General features: G+C 44.2%; 3 protein-coding genes across 3 annotated transcripts in view; 2 read left to right on the top strand and 1 right to left on the bottom strand.

The window, feature by feature from the left end:
• Window positions 1–820: 820 nt before the first annotated feature.
• On the bottom strand, window positions 821–11,110 carry sacm1lb (SAC1 like phosphatidylinositide phosphatase b). Its single transcript, XM_080541373.1, has 20 exons — window positions 11,079–11,110; window positions 9,924–10,021; window positions 9,720–9,794; window positions 9,314–9,441; window positions 8,384–8,533; window positions 7,998–8,057; window positions 7,747–7,780; window positions 6,179–6,280; window positions 5,926–6,011; window positions 5,659–5,745; window positions 4,120–4,188; window positions 3,727–3,806; window positions 3,489–3,587; window positions 3,126–3,264; window positions 2,324–2,393; window positions 2,083–2,155; window positions 1,732–1,825; window positions 1,529–1,621; window positions 1,228–1,285; window positions 821–1,091 (listed from the first exon to the last, which is right to left on the bottom strand). Exons 1-20 carry the CDS (start codon window positions 11,105–11,107, stop codon window positions 955–957), a joined length of 1,761 nt encoding a protein of 586 aa, XP_080397499.1. The 5' UTR covers window positions 11,108–11,110; the 3' UTR covers window positions 821–954.
• Window positions 11,111–12,167: 1,057 nt separating this feature from the next.
• Window positions 12,168–14,203, top strand: LOC308166681 (uncharacterized protein; the record flags this gene model as incomplete). Its single annotated transcript, XM_080541006.1, has 2 exons — window positions 12,168–12,173; window positions 13,605–14,203. Exon 2 carries the CDS (start codon window positions 13,637–13,639, stop codon window positions 14,201–14,203), a length of 567 nt encoding a protein of 188 aa, XP_080397132.1. The 5' UTR covers window positions 12,168–12,173; window positions 13,605–13,636.
• Window positions 14,204–18,441: 4,238 nt separating this feature from the next.
• The window catches only part of bbs9 (Bardet-Biedl syndrome 9), a gene marked incomplete at both ends in the record, with an annotated part of 160,634 nt that continues 156,583 nt past the window's right edge, over window positions 18,442–22,492 (top strand). Inside the window, 2 exons of the mRNA XM_080541005.1 lie at window positions 18,442–18,553; window positions 20,523–20,673. Of these exons, the coding sequence (XP_080397131.1) occupies window positions 18,442–18,553; window positions 20,523–20,673 (263 nt within the window). The remainder of the gene's footprint in view (window positions 18,554–20,522; window positions 20,674–22,492) is intronic.

Below are 22,492 nucleotides of genomic sequence, written 5' to 3'. Positions count from 1 at the left end.
TCAATAGCAGCTACCTCCAAGCCTGGGCCACGCCGCAAACCTCTACCTCAGCAGCGCGTGTGCGTTTCATTTCGGCGTCCGCGTTAACAGGTTAGAGCAGCCACACAGCCCCCTTGAGCCGCGTCTCACGCTGTGTGGCTGCTCTAACCTGTTAACGCGGGGCGCCGAAATGAAACGCACACGCGCTGCTGAGGTAGAGGTATCCCACGTGGCCCAGGCAGCCAGATGCAGTTTACCTCAGAGCCAGTGATAGATACACGCATACAACTATGGCTCCAGTTTACGTCAACTATGGCAGAAAAAACGTATGGCATCTAAACAAGGATATGGCATGATGTGTCGGCAACAGTGAACAAACCACCAAAGACGGGAAAAAAAAGAAAATAGACACATATTAAAATTCCCTTCTCGAGGTGCTGTGAGTGTGAGTGACATCACAGCAAAGAATCCGTTTTAACGCTAACAGTGTCCGTGTGGGTATGTTTGTCGGTGTTCCGTGGGGGTTGTTGAACCATGATGCAATATCGTGACGTGAAACCAGAGAGGTTGAGCCTGTACAGTAAAAACCTATGGACAGGAGCAGGGGGAAACAGGGGGGGGTCCAGGATCGGGGGTCTCTCCCCCACCACCCCCCCTGTCCGCCCCGTCCCCAAACAGTGTGCCATTGTTGTGTGGACAGCAGCAGGGCCATGCAGAGCTAAGTCTCTGTGCTTCAAAGCACTGTCAAACACATGGCCTTCGTCTCGCCCCGCCCTCACCCTCCTCTTCCTCCTTCCCTCCCTCCCTCCCTCCCTCTTTCCTCCTCTTCCTTCTCCTCGTCATCCTTGTGTCGTCGGGGGGTCAGTACAGGCTCCAGGCCCGCTGATGTTGATGCTGAGGATAGGATGACGAAGAGGAGGAAGAGGTGGAGAAGGAGAGGTCCGCGGAGCTCAGCTGCTTTCCACACGCACACATTCAGTCCATCTTCTCCTTCTGCACCAGCTTGGGCGCGTCGACGAAGTCGCGGCCGTTGAAGAGGATGACGCCGGCCGTCACCACGCTGGCCGTGCCCCAGAACAGCACGTAGGCCAGGGTCTCTGTCCACGTGTCGCCTAGGGGACGGGGGACAGGGACCGGTTATCCAAAGCGACTTACATTGCGGTGAGTGCATACATTTCTCAGTTGTATATGGTCCCAGCGGGAACATGTTCATCATAATATGTACAGTAGTGTGTCTGCATCACTTACCAGCCATAAGCAGGCAGATGATACACATGGAGAACGCTACCACCATAATGATGGGCAACTGGATGGGCAGAGAGAGAGAGAGAGAGAGAGAGAGAGAGAGAGAGAGGGACCAGATTAGACACCATGTGAATATACTGTGTCCATGCCTGAAAGGACCCCTCCATTGCAACACCTGGAGAAGTCTTTAACACCTCAGGAACCGCATCAATGGGATCTGCTGAGCAGCCTGGCTGCATTTTGAGGACAGCCTGGGAATGACGTGTTATTTGATGACCTTTGTCCTAATCCAATCATGTCTCACCGTTAGGAACTTCCAGTCTTTGGGCTCATGAAGGGGCGTGGTCACGTCGGCCTCGTCGACGGCGTAGTTACCGAGGAACAGATCGATGGAGTCCTACGTCACAGGAGAGAGAGGTCACAGCCTTCACACACCACTAACACAGTGACACACACACAGCACGTGTTGGCTGTAACACACACACACACACACACACACACACACACCTGTCTGAAGCCATCTGAGAAGTTATTCTTGTAGTATCTGATCATGGAATTCCAGCCGTCCATCACCAGGCCCCACTGTGTCCTCTTCCCTGTTCTGGACAGTGAAAATAGGTTCAGTCACACAAACACACTCACACATACACACACTCACACGGACACAGACTCACACGTACACAGACTCACATGTACACACACTCACACGTACACACACTCACACAGACACAGACTCACACGGACACACACTCACACAGACACACAGACACACACAGACACAGACACACAGACACAGACACACAGACACACAGACACACAGACACACACACACACACACACACACCTGGACCTGCTCACCTTGTGAAGTCTGTCTTCAAGGCCCCTGTCCCAGCATACTGCTTGGCACACGCGTTGGCATTGTCTGCCCAGGCTGTGGAGAGAGAGAGAGACAGAGGAGTGGGGGGCAGAGAGTGATAGAGAGAGAGAGAAAGAGGGGAGAGGGGTTTGAAAAAAGAAAGAGAAAACAAAAACATGAAGCTAAAAGTAGACATGAGCTAGGTTCTTGGGCGGGAGACTTGGCAGTTGGAGCTCAGCTCACCGTTCTTGTAAATCTTCTCAAAGTCGGTCTGATCTTCAATCCTCTGGCCCATGTGGATAACTCCCAGCCTCTGCAGACGTAAACACACAGGGCTCAGACGACCCAAAAATCGGCACCATTTGCACTGTTGCCAATAGAAGGCTCAGCAGACCCAAAATGGCCACCTGTTTGCACCCTTTACCACAGAGAGAGACCATGATCGCGAAGCGTCCTTGGGTTAAGCGTCCTTGGGTTTGAGAAAGGCGCTATATAAATCAAAGCTATTATTATTATTATGCTTCGCCTCCACTATCAGGGGTCAAAAAGCAGCCAGGGTCAAAGAGTAGCCCCTCCCCCTATGGTGTGACTTCTGAGGTGTTTGTATTGCTGTGGTGTTTATGGTGCCTGTGCCCTTTTACAGCCCCCTGGTCAGGTAAGTTTCGACAACAATGAATGCATAATATGTTCAAAGTCCACACATTCTGGAATCCTATTAATCTTTTCCGTATTCCCCTCATAAGACGTGAGTAGGCAATTGACATGTTTACCATGGCTTTAACGGTGTACAGAGGAGAGAGCGCTACACTCTCACGCTACACTCTCACACGATCACTATCGGGATCTCTTTACTGAACAGTAAAAGTGTTTTTATTGAGAGACAAAACAAGACCGCGCGGCTTATCTCCACATTGGGAGGGGGAGTGTCTGGGGGAGTGTCTGGGTGTGGTAGCGCTAGAAGAGTGGCTGTATGTCGTGAGGATTGGTAGATACGGGAGGAGTGTCTGGATGTGATGCGCATGTCTGGCTGCAGCGTCCCACCCACCTCCAGCTGCGACTGCAGCGAGCGGCGTGCCAGCAGGCTCTGGATGACATTGGTGCGGTCCAGACAGTCCATGCAGTTACTGCGGAACATCCCTTCTTGCTGGACCACCACCTTCCCATCCGCTTCCACCATGAAGTACCTGTGTGATGTTCACCCCCAGACACACGGTCAGAGCAGAGTCACATGCTGCCTGTGTCCCCTATCATTTCAACACCCTTGGTCAGGAATTATGCACATGTACACTCCCTTACTGTACATGGATTTTACATAGGAATGGATTGGCCTAAGAGCCAATATAGTATATATACATATACATATACACACATTGTAGCAGGATAATTGGTCAGTCAAAACAACACATACCCAAACTCATCCTGCATCTCAGCCACCATGTCCACTAAGATCTGAAGGCGGTGCCATCTCATCCGACTGCACTCCTTGTGGAAGTCAAACGCTATGTACCTACAAGTTAATGGGGAGACCATGAGAGATTGTGAGAAATGCAATATTTGTATCGATATTTTGAGTTTCTCTAGGATTAAATCTAAAACATATAGAAATGAGAAGGGTGCATATTGGGATGAGAGTAGGCGGTCCTTACTTGACCATGCCGTTGCCTAAACTGGACACCATCTTGGCGAACGCCAGCTCCAGTGGCTTCTCTGAGCCTTTCTGGTTGATCTGAGAGGGAAACATAAAGGCACAAAGTGTTGTCTGGCACGTGAAATCTCACCTAGGGGTGGGCATCGACGATCGATAATTGATCGATAAGGATCTTGGTCGATCACAAAATAAAAAATGTGCTCATCAAAAAAAAATAAATTTTTGTGACCGACCAAATTTTTTATTTTGTGATCGACCAAGATCCTTATCGATCAATTATCGATCGTCGATGCCCACCCCTAATCTCACCTCAAAGATTCGACTCCCACTACGCAAAAAAAAACATTCATAGATACATATGAGTCAGGTACTACACTCTTCTGAGTCATACCAGGTTTAGAATCACTTGCTTTCCATAAATGATGATCTGGGAGTCAAAGTGCCTCTGAAGGCCGTCCAACTGTGACAGAAGGTGAGACAGACAGGCTGGGTGAATGGCACAGTAGTCACACAGTACCATAGGAACACTAACCATTTTTCTTTTTATTATTTTAATATGGGCACACAATAAGACATGAAAAATTAAAAGAAAAGGCAAATTCAGGAGGTTAAAAAAATGGTAGGGCTTGTCAAGAAGTAACGGTTAATAAAATAATACTAAACATTTTAATTATAATAATATTAATAATAAAGTTAAACACAATTCTGAACTTTTTTTTAATAATCTAAAATGAGCATTGTGAGAGATTACATAACTACCGTATTTTCCGGACTATAAGTCGCGGTTTTTTTCATACTTTGGCTGGTCCTGCGACTTATAGTCAGGTGCGACTTATATATCAATAATTCATAATCTCTGACTGACATGAACTGACATACTGTAATCTCTGACTGACATGAACCAAGGAGTAACTTCCCCTAGCGCCTCATACACGATAGAATAGCCATTATACTTGACAATGTGGACATTAAACACGACAATGTGGACATTAAACATGATGTTATGGACCTTATACACAATGTTATGGACGTTATAAACGATATTAAAGTCATTTATTCCTTCCAGAGACTGTTCTATGTTGCTAAGTTACCCCCGCGAGGCTATTTTGCTACTTCCGCTAGCGCCACATACGCGATAGAATAGCCATTATACTCGACAATGTGGACATTAAACACGACAATGTGGACATTAAACATGATATTATGGACCTTATACACGATATTATGAACGTTATACTCGATATTAAAGTCATTTATTACCTTTCAGAGGCTGTTCAATGTTGCATTGTTTGTAGGCCGCCCTTCATCCTAACTACTTCCGTTTTTCACCAAGCTATCTTTGTCATGGCCTTATACACGATAAATAGTCGTTACACTCGACAATGTGGACATTAAGCACTATATTATGAACGTTATACACGCTATTATGAACGTTATACACGATATTAAAGTCATTTATTACCTTTCAGAGGCTGTTCCATCCTGTTTGCTTGCTCCCGCGACGCCATTTTGCTAACCTTCGTTAGCAACGCGCTAGCTAGCCCTGGCTTTACACTCGATAATTTAAGTATTTCTAACCTTTCAGAAGAAGTTTTAACGTGAATTATGTCCTTCCTGGGCTTACAAATCCTCTCATGTCTCTTCACAGTGCCAGACTAGAGTCAAGCTCAACAGGGTCTTCTTTCCCCGCTGATTCCGCCAAGCCCGTTCCCTTGAACCATGCGACTTATAGTCCAGTGCGACTTATATGTGGTTTTTTCCTCTTCGTGCCCCGTTTTTGGCCTGCTGCGACTTATACTCGGGTGCGACTTATAGTCCGGAAAATACGGTACAACTCTGAACAACAACAACAACAACAACAACAACAACAACAACAGCTGCTGCTGTACAGGTGGATATATTTCTTGGGAATAAAAGACCAGGATCTTACATGGTTGATGGTTTTGCTGATCTGTGGTTTTGGTTTGTACTTCAGATTAGGCCTCTGGGACCAGTAGAAGGGGATAGAGCCACGGGTCTGGAATCAAAGCCGAAGAAGAGACAAAACCAATATTGGAGTTATAACTTAACAAAAAATATCACAATATCACCCAGTTCAGGTGCCAGGCTGCCACATAAAGAGTCTGACACCCAATACACTGTCTGCTTTCCCACAACCCCAAAACCCTGTGAAGTGTTGTCAGTGTGTCTGTCTCACCTGTACAAAAGAGGCCTTTCCCCCGTTGTACTGAACAATCTGCTCCGTCTCCACAAAGTTAGCAGCATGACCCTCTGAGTCAATGCCTGAGAGAACACACACACACACACACACACACACACACACACACACAAACATCAGTTTACACGTCTGAGCAGTGTGTGAGAGGGGGGGAATGTGTTGGGAGAGTAAAGGGATAAGAAGTGTGTGTGAGTGTGTGTCCACACTGGGATGCTCCGGGTCGTCCAGTCACCTCTGACGTAGTAGCGGACCCCGGCTCTGAAGCAGCTCCGTCTGGAGATGATGTTCCAGTCGAAGATCTTCCCGTTGATACAGCACGACTTCATAAGGATGACTGGGCAACGTGGTCGGTTAGGGATTCAACAGTCTGACTCTGGGATGAAACTAGATTCAACAGCCTGACTCTGGGATGAAACTAGACTATGCATTTCAAGAGGTTCAAGAGGTTGACTATTCTATATTCTACAGATAGTCATTTAAACACAAAAAACAACAGCAACAACATTTTGGCATTTAGCAGACGCCTTATTCCAAAGCGACTTACAATCGATACATTTGACTAACCAAGTGAATCATCAATTCACCAGTTCTAGCAGGAAGAGTGATCTAGCTCATAATAGAAGAATTATTTTTCTTTCTCCTTTTTTTTATTTTTTAAATGTATAGACACTGGAGAGACAGTACAGGGACGGGGGCACTGGAGAGACAACATCTGTTTTCAACTTGACTAGACTTCAAACTTCATGGAAATCAAGATATTATACATTAACATCCAGATGCACAGTCGTTTCAATCGACTGGTTTGCTCCTTCTGCCTATAACAACATTCTGGCGCTCATCCAATGATCCCTTTTCTAAACACTGAAACTTTCCGTCTTAATATAGCTGACGCTTTCATCCAAAGCGACTTACATTGTAGTGAGTGCATACATTTCTCAGTATATATGGTCCCAGCAGTCATATATACATAAATAAATAAAGGCTGGAGTGACAGGACCACGAGAGACTGGTGGTAGCTATGAAGTAGCTAGGCCACACACCTGTTAGAAGTGCTTCAGCTTCTAACACTGATTTCCCACCTCTGCTGCGACTGACATGAATCTCTGCCACCCCCTAGTGGTTCACAGATCAAAATACAGGTCTTACTTTTCTGAGTCAAACTGTAAAAAAAAAAAAACACCAATCTGTTTTGAGTGAACTATCCCAAAATAAGAGGGAAGAATAACTAGCAAAGATAGATAATAGTCTACTTTATGTGATCAGAAATCGCAGCAGTGCGATGACTACATGTCATCATCACTATAAGGCTAACTAACTATATCTACTTTAACCACTATCTTACTACAAAACTCAAATGTCATGAGAATCACACTTCAGGATGACAAAACATTTCTGCGGAAAGATAAGAAAGATAAGATAAGAAAGAAAACGTATTTATCAACTATGTGAATACCAATAGGAAAGTATGACCAGACTAATCCACTGTGTAATGAGGGAAAGTTACCGGCAGTGGCTCAGACAAAGCTAAAGCAAAGGCTAAAGGTTAACCTTTGAGGTTTGAAAGTAAACATGAACAACATCTTGCAAACACTGATCACATCAAAGTAACAAACCAATAAATGATTATAGGACTTAACTGCAAAGTCACTCTAACAACCCACAATTAAAAAGTGACAGATCTCACGTACGTACGTCACTATGCGGTAACCAAACCCTTACGATAAGCACGTTTTCCTGCTTGTGAGCTTTAGAGTGGGAAAAGTCTGTTGAACTTTCCTCGACACCGACCAGAAAGGATACAGCCGTGAATGACTGGGTAGGCAAACCTGTGGAGCTGTCAATGGGAAGAAGACACAGTGAACAGTGAACATTGCGTTCTATGCCATGATATCATGCATATTAATGCAATGTCATGCGTTTTGTGTAGAAGAGTAGCTGTTGCTAATGGGGATCCGAACAAACCATTAAACGATAATTGAATGTTCACTATCTACAGTTCAATAGGTTTAACTTCACAACAAAGTGAACATTAAAGGTGACGTCCTCCTTACCTCTGGCTGTGCCATGAATTCTCTCAAGAGATGTCCGTTCCATACAAAGCGTTGGTCCGCCTAGAGAGAGGGCAAGATCATGATGTTCAATATTGAAAATCTTAATCAGATCACTCATCCGTTCAGGACAGGTCTGCACTATGTACATAGGATAGAGTTCATGATGGCACTACTAGGGGATCATATTCATTGCATATTCACCTCACTGCCTGCTGTCTGTCTCTCTACCCATCTCTCCCCCTTTCTCTTCTCAGTTTCTCCCATGTCTCTGCCCCTCTCCTCTCACCTTTTCTCTTCCCCTTCCTCTCACCTCCCCTCTCGCGACCTCTACTCTTTCTTTTCCATGTCTCTGTTTCTCCACCCCTCCCCTCCCTCTCTCCTCTCACCCTCTCCAGCAGGCTCATCTCCTGAAACTCAGGGCTGGTGTTGGCCAGTCTCTGGAGGGTATGGGTCAGGTCGTAGTCTGTGGCAAAGTAGAACCCGTCTGTGTGCAGCACACCGTTGATCATGGACAAGAAGGCTTTGTTGTCCTGCATCTGAGGGCAAAGGTCAAAGGAGAGAGGTCAGTTAGGAATAAAGTAGAATAGAAGGATAAGAATAGGAATAGAATAGGAAATAATATTCTATTCATTAACTGTCTCTGTCTTCTTCAGACAATATTCTGACAAATGCCAACTAATAGAGGCACATTTGTCTCCAACTGGAGACAAAACATAGTGTTGTTGTAACTGACAGCTACATGCTAACTAGCTGAAAGCACTTATTTTTCTGCCAGCGAGAAGTGGTCGCGTTCCCTGTGGCACAGCTTGGCTGGACATACACTGTCTGTAGACTGTCACAGACTGGCTCCACAGTCAAGGCAAACACAGAGCATCAGTGTGAGCTCGAAATGCCAAGCATTTCCTCTGTCCATTAGGCTGCAGTGGTATTGAGTGCTCCAAACATGACACTCTCTTGGATAAACACCCAGAGAATCAGTCTTTTCATTCCTCCTCTTAAATTACATCAGCGTCAAACGACCTAATGTTGTTCAGGCTCAGAGGACTTACAACAACCTCCCCATTATCTTAAATGTCCACAGCCATTCTCCATTCTCCATTCTTATCGTGAAGTGTGCACTTGAGAACTCCCCTCCACATGGATTGAGCGAATATCATAGGATTGGTTTGCCACGATCTCTCGTACACTGGCCAGTTCCTTCTAAATCCATGTGGAGAAGTGCACACTTCAGGAAAAGGGAGGAGAATTGGGATGTGTAACTACCTGAGAAGTTGTCGATGGGATCTGGGGCCTTAAAGCATCTCACACAGGCCTACCTGGTTGTCTGTCAGGTGCAATACTGTCTTCTTGTAGGAGATCACGTCAAAGTCCAGGGCCTTCCACACAGCATGGCCCAAGAGGTCGCCCACCTTTTTCTTCTTTGTGATGACGATGAGGTACGTGCCTGGGGAGGCGGAATGGAAAACAGGCGGGCACAGCTGTCAATCAAGCAAACACTCAAACAGGGCCACAGGCACCGCATTAACACCAAGTAACTCAGTGAAGATTCAGTGACAAATGTCATCAATTTGACTGGAGGGTCTGTATCTGTACTGTGACCGTCTATACCTGTAAAGCACATTGTATTGCATTTGTGTATGAAATGTACTACTGTATACAACGAAGGTTTGATTGGTATATACCCAGGCAGCTCATGTTGACAGTGACAGTCTGAAGTCTTACCTGCTACCAGACGAATAGTCCCCATGATCCCACATATTGGCCGTGTGACAGAAGATGGAGGAATGTCCTTCCTCACTGGAGAGAGAAATTCAAACGCCATGGTCATCATCATCATCATCATTATCCTTGCATTTATGATCACACAACTCACAACTATATTCTGGAGGCCTATGCTGCCATGACAACACACACAGTCCAACATACCTGTCAGGGTCATTTCTGCTGACACCCTGTCAATGGCAAGGACATCACTGGAGCCGTCATCACAAGCTTCAATGTAAAACTTCTCGGGAGCAGTGTGCCTGTGGGGGGAGAGAGCAGATACAAAGACGATAGAAAGAAACACAAGTCAGCTAGAATCTACAGGGGTTCCATCACCTTTGTGAGGACAACTGAAAATCTATCTAGGTGAAACCATCGATCATTGCTTTTAAATAAAGTCACACTAGGATTTATATGACATCAATCTCTATGCACAGAAAACGACACGTTCGGGCATATCCTAGGGTGGGGTAGTCTAACTAGATCAGAGGTTCTCAACCCTCTCCTCTGGGACCCCCAGCCGCTCCACATGTTTGATCTGTTCCACCACCAGCACGCCTGATTCAACTGATCAAGTATAAAGCAATTATGGTTTGTATGTTATACTTGATCAGTTGAATCAGGTGATCTGGTGGTGGAACAGATCAAACATGTGGAGCGGCTGGGGGTCCCCGAGGAGAGGGTTGAGAACCACTGAACTAGATGGAGACGGGATGGATGCTGCCTGCAGATCGACTGACTGACAGCTGTCAAAATAGAGTCGTAATGCTCCAACATTAGAACACGCGTCATCACACACTGACGACGTCCATGACATGACTGTCCGGGTGGGTAGCTGGCTAGCTATCGATCCATCTGTGTACACAACATACCGGCCCTGTCTAGTGTGTGTGAGGAGCCAGACTGGCCTTGCTTGGTTGGACGAACATAGTTTGTTGGCTTGGCTAGCAGGCTAGCTAGCTAGCTAGCTAAGTAACTAGCAATCGTATTATCATACACCACTACATAGGAACCGATGTATCCAACGTTGTAACTAGTAGTAACTTAAGACCTCTAGCAATACCGGTAAGTCTATCATTTATAGCCAGACTGGCTAACGTTAGCTAGCTGTCGCTAAAAAAAATGACAGAAAGATCTGCTGAGAGGAATGACTGCAGTCATTGCAGTCAGCTAGCTGAATGGTGTTTAGTAAACACCCACTGAGGAACCCTGCTATTCTGAAACTTCGCAGAAACCAGATGTCCCCTACGCTAAACTTGTATGACAATTGATAGACGACTATATAGTAATATAACAATGCATATTTTCAGGACTTACAGGTTGAAGCTCTCGTAGGCGGTCGCCATCTTTACTTCTGACTGTCTGACATCAGTGACGTGTCAATGAAGAACTGTGGCAGCAGCACGTTACCATAGATTGACTGTACAGTCGACAAGTAACGTAATTAGCTATATAATCCACTTATGTCTATATACTCCCATGTATAAAACACATCTAGCTTTGTTCCATGAGATTACTTAAGAAATGAAAATGTTAAAAGTAGGTTTATATACCCTTAATTCTTCTGTGCAGATGTATCGGGCTAGTGGCGCAATGGATAACGCGTCTGACTACGGATCAGAAGATTCTAGGTTCGACTCCTGGCTAGCTCGAACTTTTTTTTTTTCTTGTAAGATTTAGTTTGATATTGTTGTATAATCTTCAAGGTTGGAGTTCAGTTCATTGATTCGATGTGCATTATCGACTTACGACAAACTGTCGGTTTGGATATCTTTCCATTACCTGTACAGCTCGTGTAAAAGCTCCATAGAAATATAAATGAATGGACGGATGAATATGAGGGCACTTTCAAAAGAATATGAGATACTTATGTTATAATCATTCAACAATGATAAATACAATGTTGATTAATGTGTATTGTGAGATATCACTACATTACATCACTACATCATGATCATGCTGTTATAATTTGGTGTATAATTAATAAACCAAATTATTGCTTTATTTGACCATGAGAATCAGAGAGGAGAATAGATTATTTCGCATTATCTATCGATTGAAGAAAAAATAAAAAAAACGTCACTGCAAAAGACATGAATATTCTTTGACGCATTTTCTATATTTTCATAAGGCTTGGTGTATGCAAGCCTGCTCGGATGAGCATTACCAGATATGCTATTGTTGCCTACTTTATGGAATATTCTTATCCAAAATGGAGCTGTGTGAGGCAAAGTTTTAAACAACATTTCTCTAAATTGATTGATTATGCTTTTATTTGTAATTGTACAGCTTCCATAAGTTCTCCATCGGGCTAGTGGCGCAATGGATAACGCGTCTGACTACGGATCAGAAGATTCTAGGTTCGACTCCTGGCTAGCTCGAAACTTTTTTCCGTACAAGACTGGATTAAGGGTGATGATATTAGGGCACAAAGATATTGGGGTTGAAGTAGAGTTCATGAATGATTGTGAGTTGTTGATTATCGGTTTCGGTCTCTGTCACTTATGTGAATAGATAATAAACAAATAAATCAATTACGAATAGATCAGTGTAATTTTCTATTTTTGAATCGCTATGAAATAGAAATGCTATAGGCTAAACAATGTACACTGAGATACACGATCTAGATAGATTTTTGATTCTGCGGCATCACTTGAGCAGGCCATTGCTGTTATCATTTGGTTTATAATTATTATTCAATTTGAGATAGAATGCGTGGGAATCAAAAAGAAACTATTTCACAATATATTAGTCTAATGCATTTATTTCCTATCTATGGATTCCACTAAAACAAAGAAAAATGTCACTACAAACCATACATAAGCCTATCAGGAGGTCATTCACACTAATTATTGCTACAGTAGATTTTCAAAGCATTTTCTATGTATCTATTAGATGACATATCTTGCTCCCCTTCGTATGATTCGCGCGTAGTAGCTGTGCTGTGGTTGTGATAGATAGAGACATGAGCCCTTTCATGTTCTTTATGCGCCTGAGTCTCCTAAACAAGTAGAAACCAACCCTGAGTCGATCAATGATTCCTACGATGAGCTGTGGTAACTTTCCCGCACCTACCGCACAATACCTCCGGAAAACCGCAAAAAGTAGGCATTCACCGGTAGGGGGTAGGTGCGGGAAAGTTACCACAGCTCATCGTAGGAATCATTGATCGACTCGGGGTTGGTCTCTACGTGTTTAGGAGACTCAGGCGCACAAAGAACATGAAAGGGCTCATGTCTCTATCACAACCACAGCACAGCTACGCGCGAATCATACGAAGGGGAGCAAGATATGGCAGGGGACTTTTTCTGTCAAAACTCCGGTTTTGAAGAAAAGCACTCCATACCTTTAAGAGGTGATAACCACTAATAAGCTGCCAAACCAAAAGGTCTATCATATCAAAACATAATCTAGGGATGTATAGGAATAAAAAAATCACATCTAGAATTTGCCCAGAATTTGGTAATGAAAAATGGTTTGGCCCAAGGACTAATTGAAAGTAAACAAAACTAGTAGCTGTGATGTCATAAAGTAGGCTAGAATTTACCAAATAGAATGTTTGCATTCTATTGCAAATGGATGTTCTGAAATTGCATGTTCTGAGTGGAGCACAAAGAATAATTTCAAATCGAACAGAGATTGCACTAAAAGATTCACTCATACAGCAATGGCAAAACTCAGACGAGAGAGATATCACTTGACTATAGACCTCAACTCTAATGCAGGTATTTTTCAATATGAGCTGGTAATGGAATAGATTGTCATTCTTTGAAGTGTTTGCTTGATTAACTAGTCACTCCATTGGAGGATGGTTCTGATCTTTTTCCTGTCTTGTCTTTCCAGCTGGTGTCCATGTACAGCAGAGACTTGTAACGATGCTGGTGTCTAACCTGAGGAAGAGTCCTCTAACTCAATACAACCTCATGGCCCTAGCTCAGGGTATTCCTCCTCTTCACTGCCGTCTCACTGGAGACCTGGACCAGTTTGACTGGATACGTGACAGTGGATGTGTCCGAGTGCATCGGCTTGACATAGGAAGGTTGACTGCAGCTGAGGCACAGGGGAGGTCCCAACCTCCTGCCTCCACTCTGATGACTCCAGTCCACCCTGAGAGGATGGACCAGGCAGCCCTGAAGGCAGACCGCAGGAACGAGTGCATCCCTCAGGAGTTCGGGGGCACGCAGTTTGTGAGGGTCATCTCCCATGTATGGACCTCTTCAGGACGGGAGGTACAAGGCAGATGGAGAGTGTCCGACTACAGTCCAGAGGGCCAGCAGATGCTCTCTGTGTTGTGTAAGATCACCATGGACAGGGAGACCCAGGGTGGTGAGGAGACTGGGGGGTCTGGGAGGCCCCAGGTCCAGGGGAAAAGGAAGGCCTGTGAGGAGAGCAGCAGCTCAGAGTACGGCCCTCCTTCATCCAAGAAGCTGATGAGACTATGAAGGCGTCATAGTATTAGAATTTTAAATAGTATTGATGTAAATGATATTAAAATAGTATAGGTGACAAGATATAAGCTTTGAACAATAAATTACTATCAATAAAAACTCTAACATTTTGTCACCTTGTCATCATTATAATAGAATAACTTTATTTAAGAGAATTTCGGTTATAGTTGCCAACGATTAAATGACATAGACAGTAGGCCTCCGTTCTGTTCTGATAGAATAACTGCAGTGCAAAGTAATGAACCACAGTGTTTTCTAGAAGTGTGGTAGTGCAGCAGAAACAATCCAGCCATCACCAATCGAGATCCCTAGTTATTGGAAACAAGACTATGCTAAGGGCATGTGTTGTTGTGGGTGTTAAGAGGGAGCTGTGCTGTTTTTGAACAGATTTGTAAACACATTGATGTTAACCAGGGAGTTACTACCTCACGTACAATCGATAATAATATATTGATCTAAATTGCTCACGATTTGTGTCTCACAAAAGTTTTCCCACATATGGATTTCTATTAGACCAGAGTATAATATACTGTAGATAGATACTGTACAGTATATCTTCCTGGGCCCAAAACGTGTTGTTGGGACTTCTATTATGTCTTCCTCAATTTTAAACGATCATCACTGAAGATGCCAGCTTACAGTATAATAGTTCTATAAACTATTTGTATACAGTATATGTTTGCTTAAAATGTGAATGTTTAGTTTATGGAATAGATGTTATTGTTCACAAGGTGTTTGCCTGTTACCATAGTCAATCTGCACCCTCGTCACTCCAGGACAGAAATGGTTTCCTATTTCACTAAAAAGACGAAGTTGATTAAAGAAGTTGAATATGCACTTATTGATAATTTTATTAGGAACACCTCGTGTACACAGGCAGGGTGGCAGGAGAGGTAGGTGGAGCGGCAGGCACAGAGAAGGTGTGCAGGGCAGCCTTCGCATTGGAGATGCGGCTTCGGGGCTGGAGCACCTTCGTCTTAACGTCAGAGAACAGATGGAACCTGGTGGTAGAGGTCACTGATGATGAACCCTGGAGAGAACCCCTCGTCTCAGTTCTCGGCTTGGACGTGTTGATGTCAGGGAAGTGTGATCGACTCTCCCTTCACTAAGGGGGCCTGCTACTCTCCCTTCCTTCATCGGACCTGCTACTCTGCCTTCCTTCATCGGACCTGCTACTCTCCCTTCCTTCATCGGACCTGCTACTCTCCCTTCCTTCATCGGACCTGCTACTCTCCCTTCCTTCATCGGACCTGCTACTCTCCCTTCCTTCATCGGACCTGCTACTCTCCCTTCCTTCATCGGACCTGTGTCTCTCATTTTGCTCAAGGGGCCTGCGTCTCTCCCTTCGCTCAGGGGGCCTAGTAGGGGTTGAAGCCTTACCTGGTAGACCTTTGTCCTTCATGACTGAGGAGAGAGATGTTCCAAAAGCAATATTGAGAGTAGATATCAACAAAGTGCTTAAAGCAGCTATTAGTGATTTTGTTTGTTTGTTGTTTTTACCAAAGTTTACTTAGGTGTTTTCCAGGACAATTACAATTCATATATATGGTAATAACATAGGCAACATCACATTAAAGCAAATTCCCCCTCCACACATGATTTCAATACTTACCCAAGTGTAACCTATGTGCAATGCAATCAGTCATCCAACAATCTGCCCTGTTTAGGCAGCAATATTCTTAAAAATCAAAATAGATAAGTGTCATTATTTGCAAACAACAAATAAAGTCAGGAGATATGCGGTTGGTTAGAGATTGATTGGCCCATGAATAAATGTGCCTCCGTTTGATGATGAAGTGTGTAGGTGTGAGTGGCATGCACTTGAAACCCTGTGCAGTTCAGAGACTCAGTTTCCCAGAGGTCTGTGCGGTTGTCCGATCATGCGCAATGGTACCAGCTCTAGCGTTGAGCGTCACTCACTATGACAACAGGGAGATGGCTTCAAGCAAGTTGCTGAAGACACGAGAAATGTGATATTTATCTGAACTGCGAACCTCAGACTTTTACATACAGGCTCGTCTTCATAGAGGTAAGTGACACACAAGCCATGTCCGTTATCTAACAACACCGGTAGTGGTAATGAGCCAGTGAGTTAGCTAGCAGACTAGGCTAGCTGCTACCTGAGTGCTTCAGGTTGAGAGAGAGATGGAGAGATGGAGAGATGGAGAGATGGAGAGATGGAGAGATGGAGAGATGGAGAGATGGAAGCCTGGTTCAGCTCAGTGGAGGACTGTGTTACACGTGTTGTTGTATTTATCACCCCGACAGTCGTTCCACATTCAGGGCATTTGCTTCACGCTGCAACCCTGTCCTTGCACCCCTCCCTTGCCCCCCTTCAGAATCAACAGATGCTCTCTGTCAAATAAGGAGTCTACTAGTATAATAAGGAGTCGACTTCACGTGCCAGAGTATGGAAGCATATAGTAGACTTAATTCAAATGCTAATGCAATATGAGATTGCAATTGCATGTTCCACTTTTGCATGCAAAAGTGGAACATGCAATTGCAATCTCATATTGCATTAGCATTTGAATTAAGTCTACTATATGCTTCCATACCAGAGTGTAGACACTGTTATCATTTTAGATAATATTATGGTTGTTTGCCAAAATATTTGCTGCACTTGTTCGTCGTCAAACGACCTCCCCATCAATACACCTGACCTGTGTTATCAGAAGGCCATCGGTGTTGCTTGGTTATCACAAAGTTATGTGAAGCTGTCAGATGCCAAACAGCCTCAACCTGCAACGGTTTGGGCTACTGTCCCACTGCACTGTTGAAGCCACACTCCTCATCAGATGAATTCAATGTGTCTGTGCAGTTTGGGGTTCATTTTGCTTGATGTTGTTAGCAGTGAAGCTGTGTGGCCATTGACTGACTCATAGTCATGCCATTCCCCCTGTCCCCTTCCAAGGACAGGATAGCCACCTAATAACTCAATTTTCGCTGAAAGGCTTCAGGTCTGGCCTTTGAGAGGAATGAGCAGGTATTATTTATTGAAAAGACCCCGAGACCCCTTCAAAGCTGCAAACTTAAAAAAAGAAAGAAGACATTCATCATTGATGGTTATATGGAGGGGGAGAGAAGGGATTAGCTGCCCTTTCCACAAGCTCAGCATTTGGCAATTATTAGGAAAGCTGCTTGGCTCCTCCTTGATACCCTGGTCATGTGACTGGCCTGCCATTGGCCAGTGGAGTGGGGGTAGAGTAACAAATGGTAAATGGACTGCACTTATATAGCGCTTATAGCGCACCTTATTCCAAAGCGCTTTACAATGGCCTCATCATCATTCACCCATTCACGCACGCACACACACACACACACACACACACACACACACACACACACACACACACACACACACACACACACACACACACACACACACACACACACACACACACTGCTGCCATCCACTCTTAGTTCTATTTCATCCTCATGTGCTAGCTTGAGAATTTTGCTTTGTTTTTACTATGGATGACAAACTTTGCCACAGATTTCCTGGGACAGTCCACAGTTTTAGATGCCCCATCCCCGTCTAGATCTACCTCCAGAAATGTCCCTGTTTAGCCTGATCCTCCCCTCAGAATGAAAACACGCTGAATAGACTAGAGTCAAGTAGAGAACAGTAGAGTTTGACATTGAGATCATCAAATGATGCTGTTGCTGAACATATCAGAGCAAAGTGAGACTAACACACATGCTTGCTTTCATCCCTCATCTGTTTTGTAATAGAGGACACAGTATCGTCTGTGAAGGAGGTGATTCTTCTAAGGGTAGTGCGTAGGATAATGACTGAAGCAAACTGGTTTGACTTTTCCCTTCAAATGCTTTTCATGTTTAGTAGCCTTTTCTCAGGAAGGTGATATGAGATTAATTGAATTTGATCTGGATTCAAGAGTGCCTTCATCTGCACACAAGCACATGCACATACAAGTATGCAGATGAAGGAAAAGAGACAAGCATGCTAGTTTTGTGTTCACCAAATTTCTTGTTACGACTCCCGTGACTCCCATGGCTCCTGTGAGCTGTAATGCCTGTTTTCACAATCCAGAACTGGAAAGAACAGTGTGGAATGAAAATATCCAAACCCAGTAGAATGTGGTTCGGATGGGTCCTGTAGGCTGTTAAGCCCCCATGTCACATGTTTAAGTTGAGTGATGCTATATCTGTGTGGTGTTCACTAGGACGCCAATGTCTTACAACCCTGTCTCTTGTCTTCCAGCGGCAGCATGTCTCTGTTCAAGGCTCGTGATTGGTGGGCCACGGTGCTTGGCGAGGGGGAGGAGTTCGACCAGGGATGCCTGTGTGTCGGAGACGTGGACAACAGTGGCACTGGACATGGTGTGTGTGTGTGTGTGTGTGTGTGTGTGTGTGTGTGGCCAGGAATTTCTTTTTTTTTTCAGACCAATATCAGGCCATCGTGTAAATGTGCGTTTATTCGGAGGTCAGAGAAACCGGTTGGGTTGAACAATTGTTATTACTGGGTAATAACGGCAGGGTTTTACATTGTAAAAAGGGTAGCCTACCTAAAGCAGGTTGGCTGTTAACATTTTTACTGAGAAATGTTGCATTGGGCCTTTAATAGCGGGAGATTCAGTGTGACACAAGGAAATATCCATTGCAAATGCCACCTACCTAGACTTATTATACAGAGGCTTCATTTAAGTTTTTAAAAACCCAATGTTGACTTCATTTGGCTAATTTATTTGAAGTTAAGAATTGGAAATAAAAACACTGAAGAATAAGACAAACATTTATTCCCCAGACCAACTTCAGACGGTTATGGACTGAACACAAGTTAATGCAAGTTATCATTATGTTATAGGCGAAATCTGACTACAAAATGTATTTCATGGTTAAGAGAGAGGAGCAAAATCACTCGACCATATTGGATCTTAGTTTCCATTAAGAATACCCAATATGCTATTTTACCATGCTCTCAAGTTACAATGAATCATGAGGAGTTTAGGCTCAAGCCAACTGACTCTAACATGTTGTTAACGATGCATCTCAACATTAGACCTTCAGGGGAGAACCTGGTCACGATTATGTTGTGCTGTATTAACAGAACCTTTATCCAGCACATTAATCCATCACATTAACATAACATTAATGCATGAAGGAAGAATGAGAATAGGGTGTCAACAGATTAACCAATTTAACCGTTTCAAAGTAACATATAACTGTAGCAGACAAACACACAGGAGACCATTGTGCATAGGTTTATCCTGAGAAACTCAAAGGAAATCTTGCTGTACATGTCCTTAAATACCATCCCAACAATAGAACATAGGTGTGAGAGCCAGTTGGCCTATAGCAAAGGAATTGACGGAAGGCCAGTAAGGTACTGTACATTTTCCACACAAAATACGTGGGTTGCGACAATTGCTTTCCACATTTAAAAAAAAAATGTCACTGTATAAGTTGTTTAAAATGATATGTCACATGCTCAATTTTGGGCTTTGGAACATAATATTGCAAAACATTGGACATTATCCTCTCCTTAACAGCGGCCTTTGTAAATGTTTTTCATAAGAGTGCATATGACTGATTAAGGGGTGGGATAATGACGTTACAAGTTATCATCATTGTCCGATTCAAGACCGAGTCAAAATATAACAAAATGACACTTGAGGGTGGGGGATGTGTTCTAGAAAGCTTTCTGAGTTTTATTGCCCGTCTTATGAAAAGGCAATTTATGATCTCTGAGGGCACTACGGTTGTAAGACTTGGATTTGTTCCAAGGGCACTGCGGTCAAGTAGGCCTCTGGTAAATCCCTGCCTGTGTGTGCGTCTGTGTCTGTGTGTCTGTCTGTGAGCGTGTCTTTGTCTGTCAGTAGGTAAATTCCCAGGTACGTTCCTGCCTGTCTGTGAGTGTCTGTCTCAGTCTGTCTGTGCGAGTACAGATGTGTTACACAGTAACGGTCTTGATTCAGAGAAAGATGGAGTGTGTTCTAATGTGTGGAATTGGACCAGTCTGCAGGTCAGATTATGTATCATTTAGCATTGATCGGATGACATCCCACTCCCCAAAATAAATAAATAAATAAATCACCTCAAAAGCGATTGACTGAAAAAGGTATGAATAAGAACCCAAAATGTATCAAAACTCATTCATACAATACATACATAAAAAATAAAATCTGAAATTATGTAAACTATAGCCTCTACACGAAGGATACCATAAAAGTAACCTAAAAAAGTATATGTATAAGTCCATATGACTAGTACTCTTATACTATTAGTTACTATTACGCGTATTAGTGGAGTATTTTATGAGTATTTAGTTTCTCTCCTCTGTGTCCTTCAGATAAGGTGGTGGTGGGCAGCTACATGGGCATGCTGCGAGTCTTCTCCCCCCACCCCTCCAAGCCTGGGGAGACGAGCCAGGCGGACGCCCAGCTGCTGGAGGTGCAGCTCAGAGACCCTGTCATCCAGGTGGACGTGGGCAAGTTTGTCTCGTAAGTAACAGGCAAGCTGAAGCTGCGCGGGATGGAGCTCGCGTTCGCTGTTAATATGCGTGTAATATGCGTGTAAGCATGCACACACACACACACACACTCTCAGTCAGTCACACATACACAATCAGCTATTTGTTTTGTGAATCAAACCACCGCAAGTTGTGCAAATATCGCTCCTAGATCACTCCTCATGTCACTAATCCCTCCTCTCCTCGCCTCCTCCTCCTTCTCTCTTCCTAACCACTCCCCCCCCCCTCCCCCTTCTCTCTTCCTAACCCCTCTCCTACTGTGCCTTCCTCTTCTCTGGCTCTCTGCCAGAGGGGAGTATGGCCTTGTTCTGTAGGTCGACTGGGCATTAACCCAACATAGCCCTACTTAATTACAGTAGAAAGCACCATCTCACGCTATTTACTTCATTGTCTTAAATTAGAAGACGGCTTAGCTCACTGTACTTAGGGGCCAGCAGTCAGTAGGATTGATGCCACCTGTTGTACAACTTCAAGAGCCACTACAGAGCCAAAATGAGAGCTGAGCAGAGCTGAGCCAACATGACTACGCGTTCACCATAGTTGCCGTAACAGTGCTGGAAAGGTCATTGTCAAAGGAAAATGTATCCGAGCCAGCAGAGTACGGTTCAGGTCGGCCCAGTGGTGTGTAAAGCCCCATAGTGGTACTGTAACAGACGGGCCATTCAGCAAGGCTGTCAGGGAAGGAAAAGGCCATCGTATACAAGGCCTATATAGTCCAAAGAGATAGTCCAGGTGTATGTGAAGTATGAACTGAACTGGCGCATAATTGAACTGCAACACTTTCTATCAACTACCGGAGCACAGTCCGTGCTTTATGCATGAATGTAAGGGGCCCTCTATGTCTATCACACCATATGTGTGTCATAAGACGTGCCATAAGTTATTACATTGGTGTCTTATGGTGTGTCTTAAAACAACCTTTAGAAATACTTAAAGGCCATGAAAGCATTCATACAGTATGTGTTCTATAGACACGCTCCATTGAAAGTGTTACCTCTGAAACACCCCACCAAATCAGGAATATGCTATTGCCTCTGGCACACAGTGCAGCTGACCGCCATGTCATGAGCTTAGCTCTACTCGTCTGATTTATCACATGCTATCAACCCCCGAGTCCCAAACGTTACTGTGCATGCACAGCATTAGGCTAACCACCAAGTCACCAGCATAGCTGTAGCTACCCACGGGCCTCGTTCCACTTTGTTATTGCAACAGATAATTTGTTCCCAAGAGCTGACCTCGCTAAATAAAGGTTGAGTAAAATTGCAAAACATTTTCAAACAAAAATGACACGGTCTGGATTAAAACAGTCTTTGAAGTCGCCCGCAGTGGCCCAAAACTATTCAAGAAATGGGTGAAAGAGGGGGATAGGAGGATGATGGATAGAGAGAGGGAGGAATGGAATGGTGAGGGAAGGCAGGAATGATGGGAAAAGTCATCGCGGTAGTTGGTTCATGGGTGCAAAGGGACCTCCCGGAGAGCAAGGCATCCGGGAAAAGCTTGGCGGTTTCCACCCAAAATCCCGACAACGTGATGTCGGAGAATGAGTCAAAGAATTCCATCAGCTGTTTGCTTGCATTATGTGTTGTTATGGTGAAGGTGGCTTTGGTTAGTATTTTTTAATGACCGTTGAGTATTCTTAAATAGAAACTGGACAGAGAACACATTGTAAATATTGTCTGGACAGCGGTGAGGCGGGGAGATGGTGAAAGCTGTTTCCTTCCACAGTGGGCACTGTGGGTTTTTGGGAAGAAGAAATCTCCAGGGTCTGTGTTTTTTTGTTGTCTTTC

The sequence above is a fragment of the Nansenia antarctica genome, assembly GCF_963989245.1.
Source record: "Nansenia antarctica genome assembly, chromosome: 10".
Classification (NCBI taxonomy): Eukaryota; Metazoa; Chordata; class Actinopteri; order Argentiniformes; family Microstomatidae; genus Nansenia; species Nansenia antarctica.
This window is presented reverse-complemented; position numbering and strand designations above follow the sequence as displayed.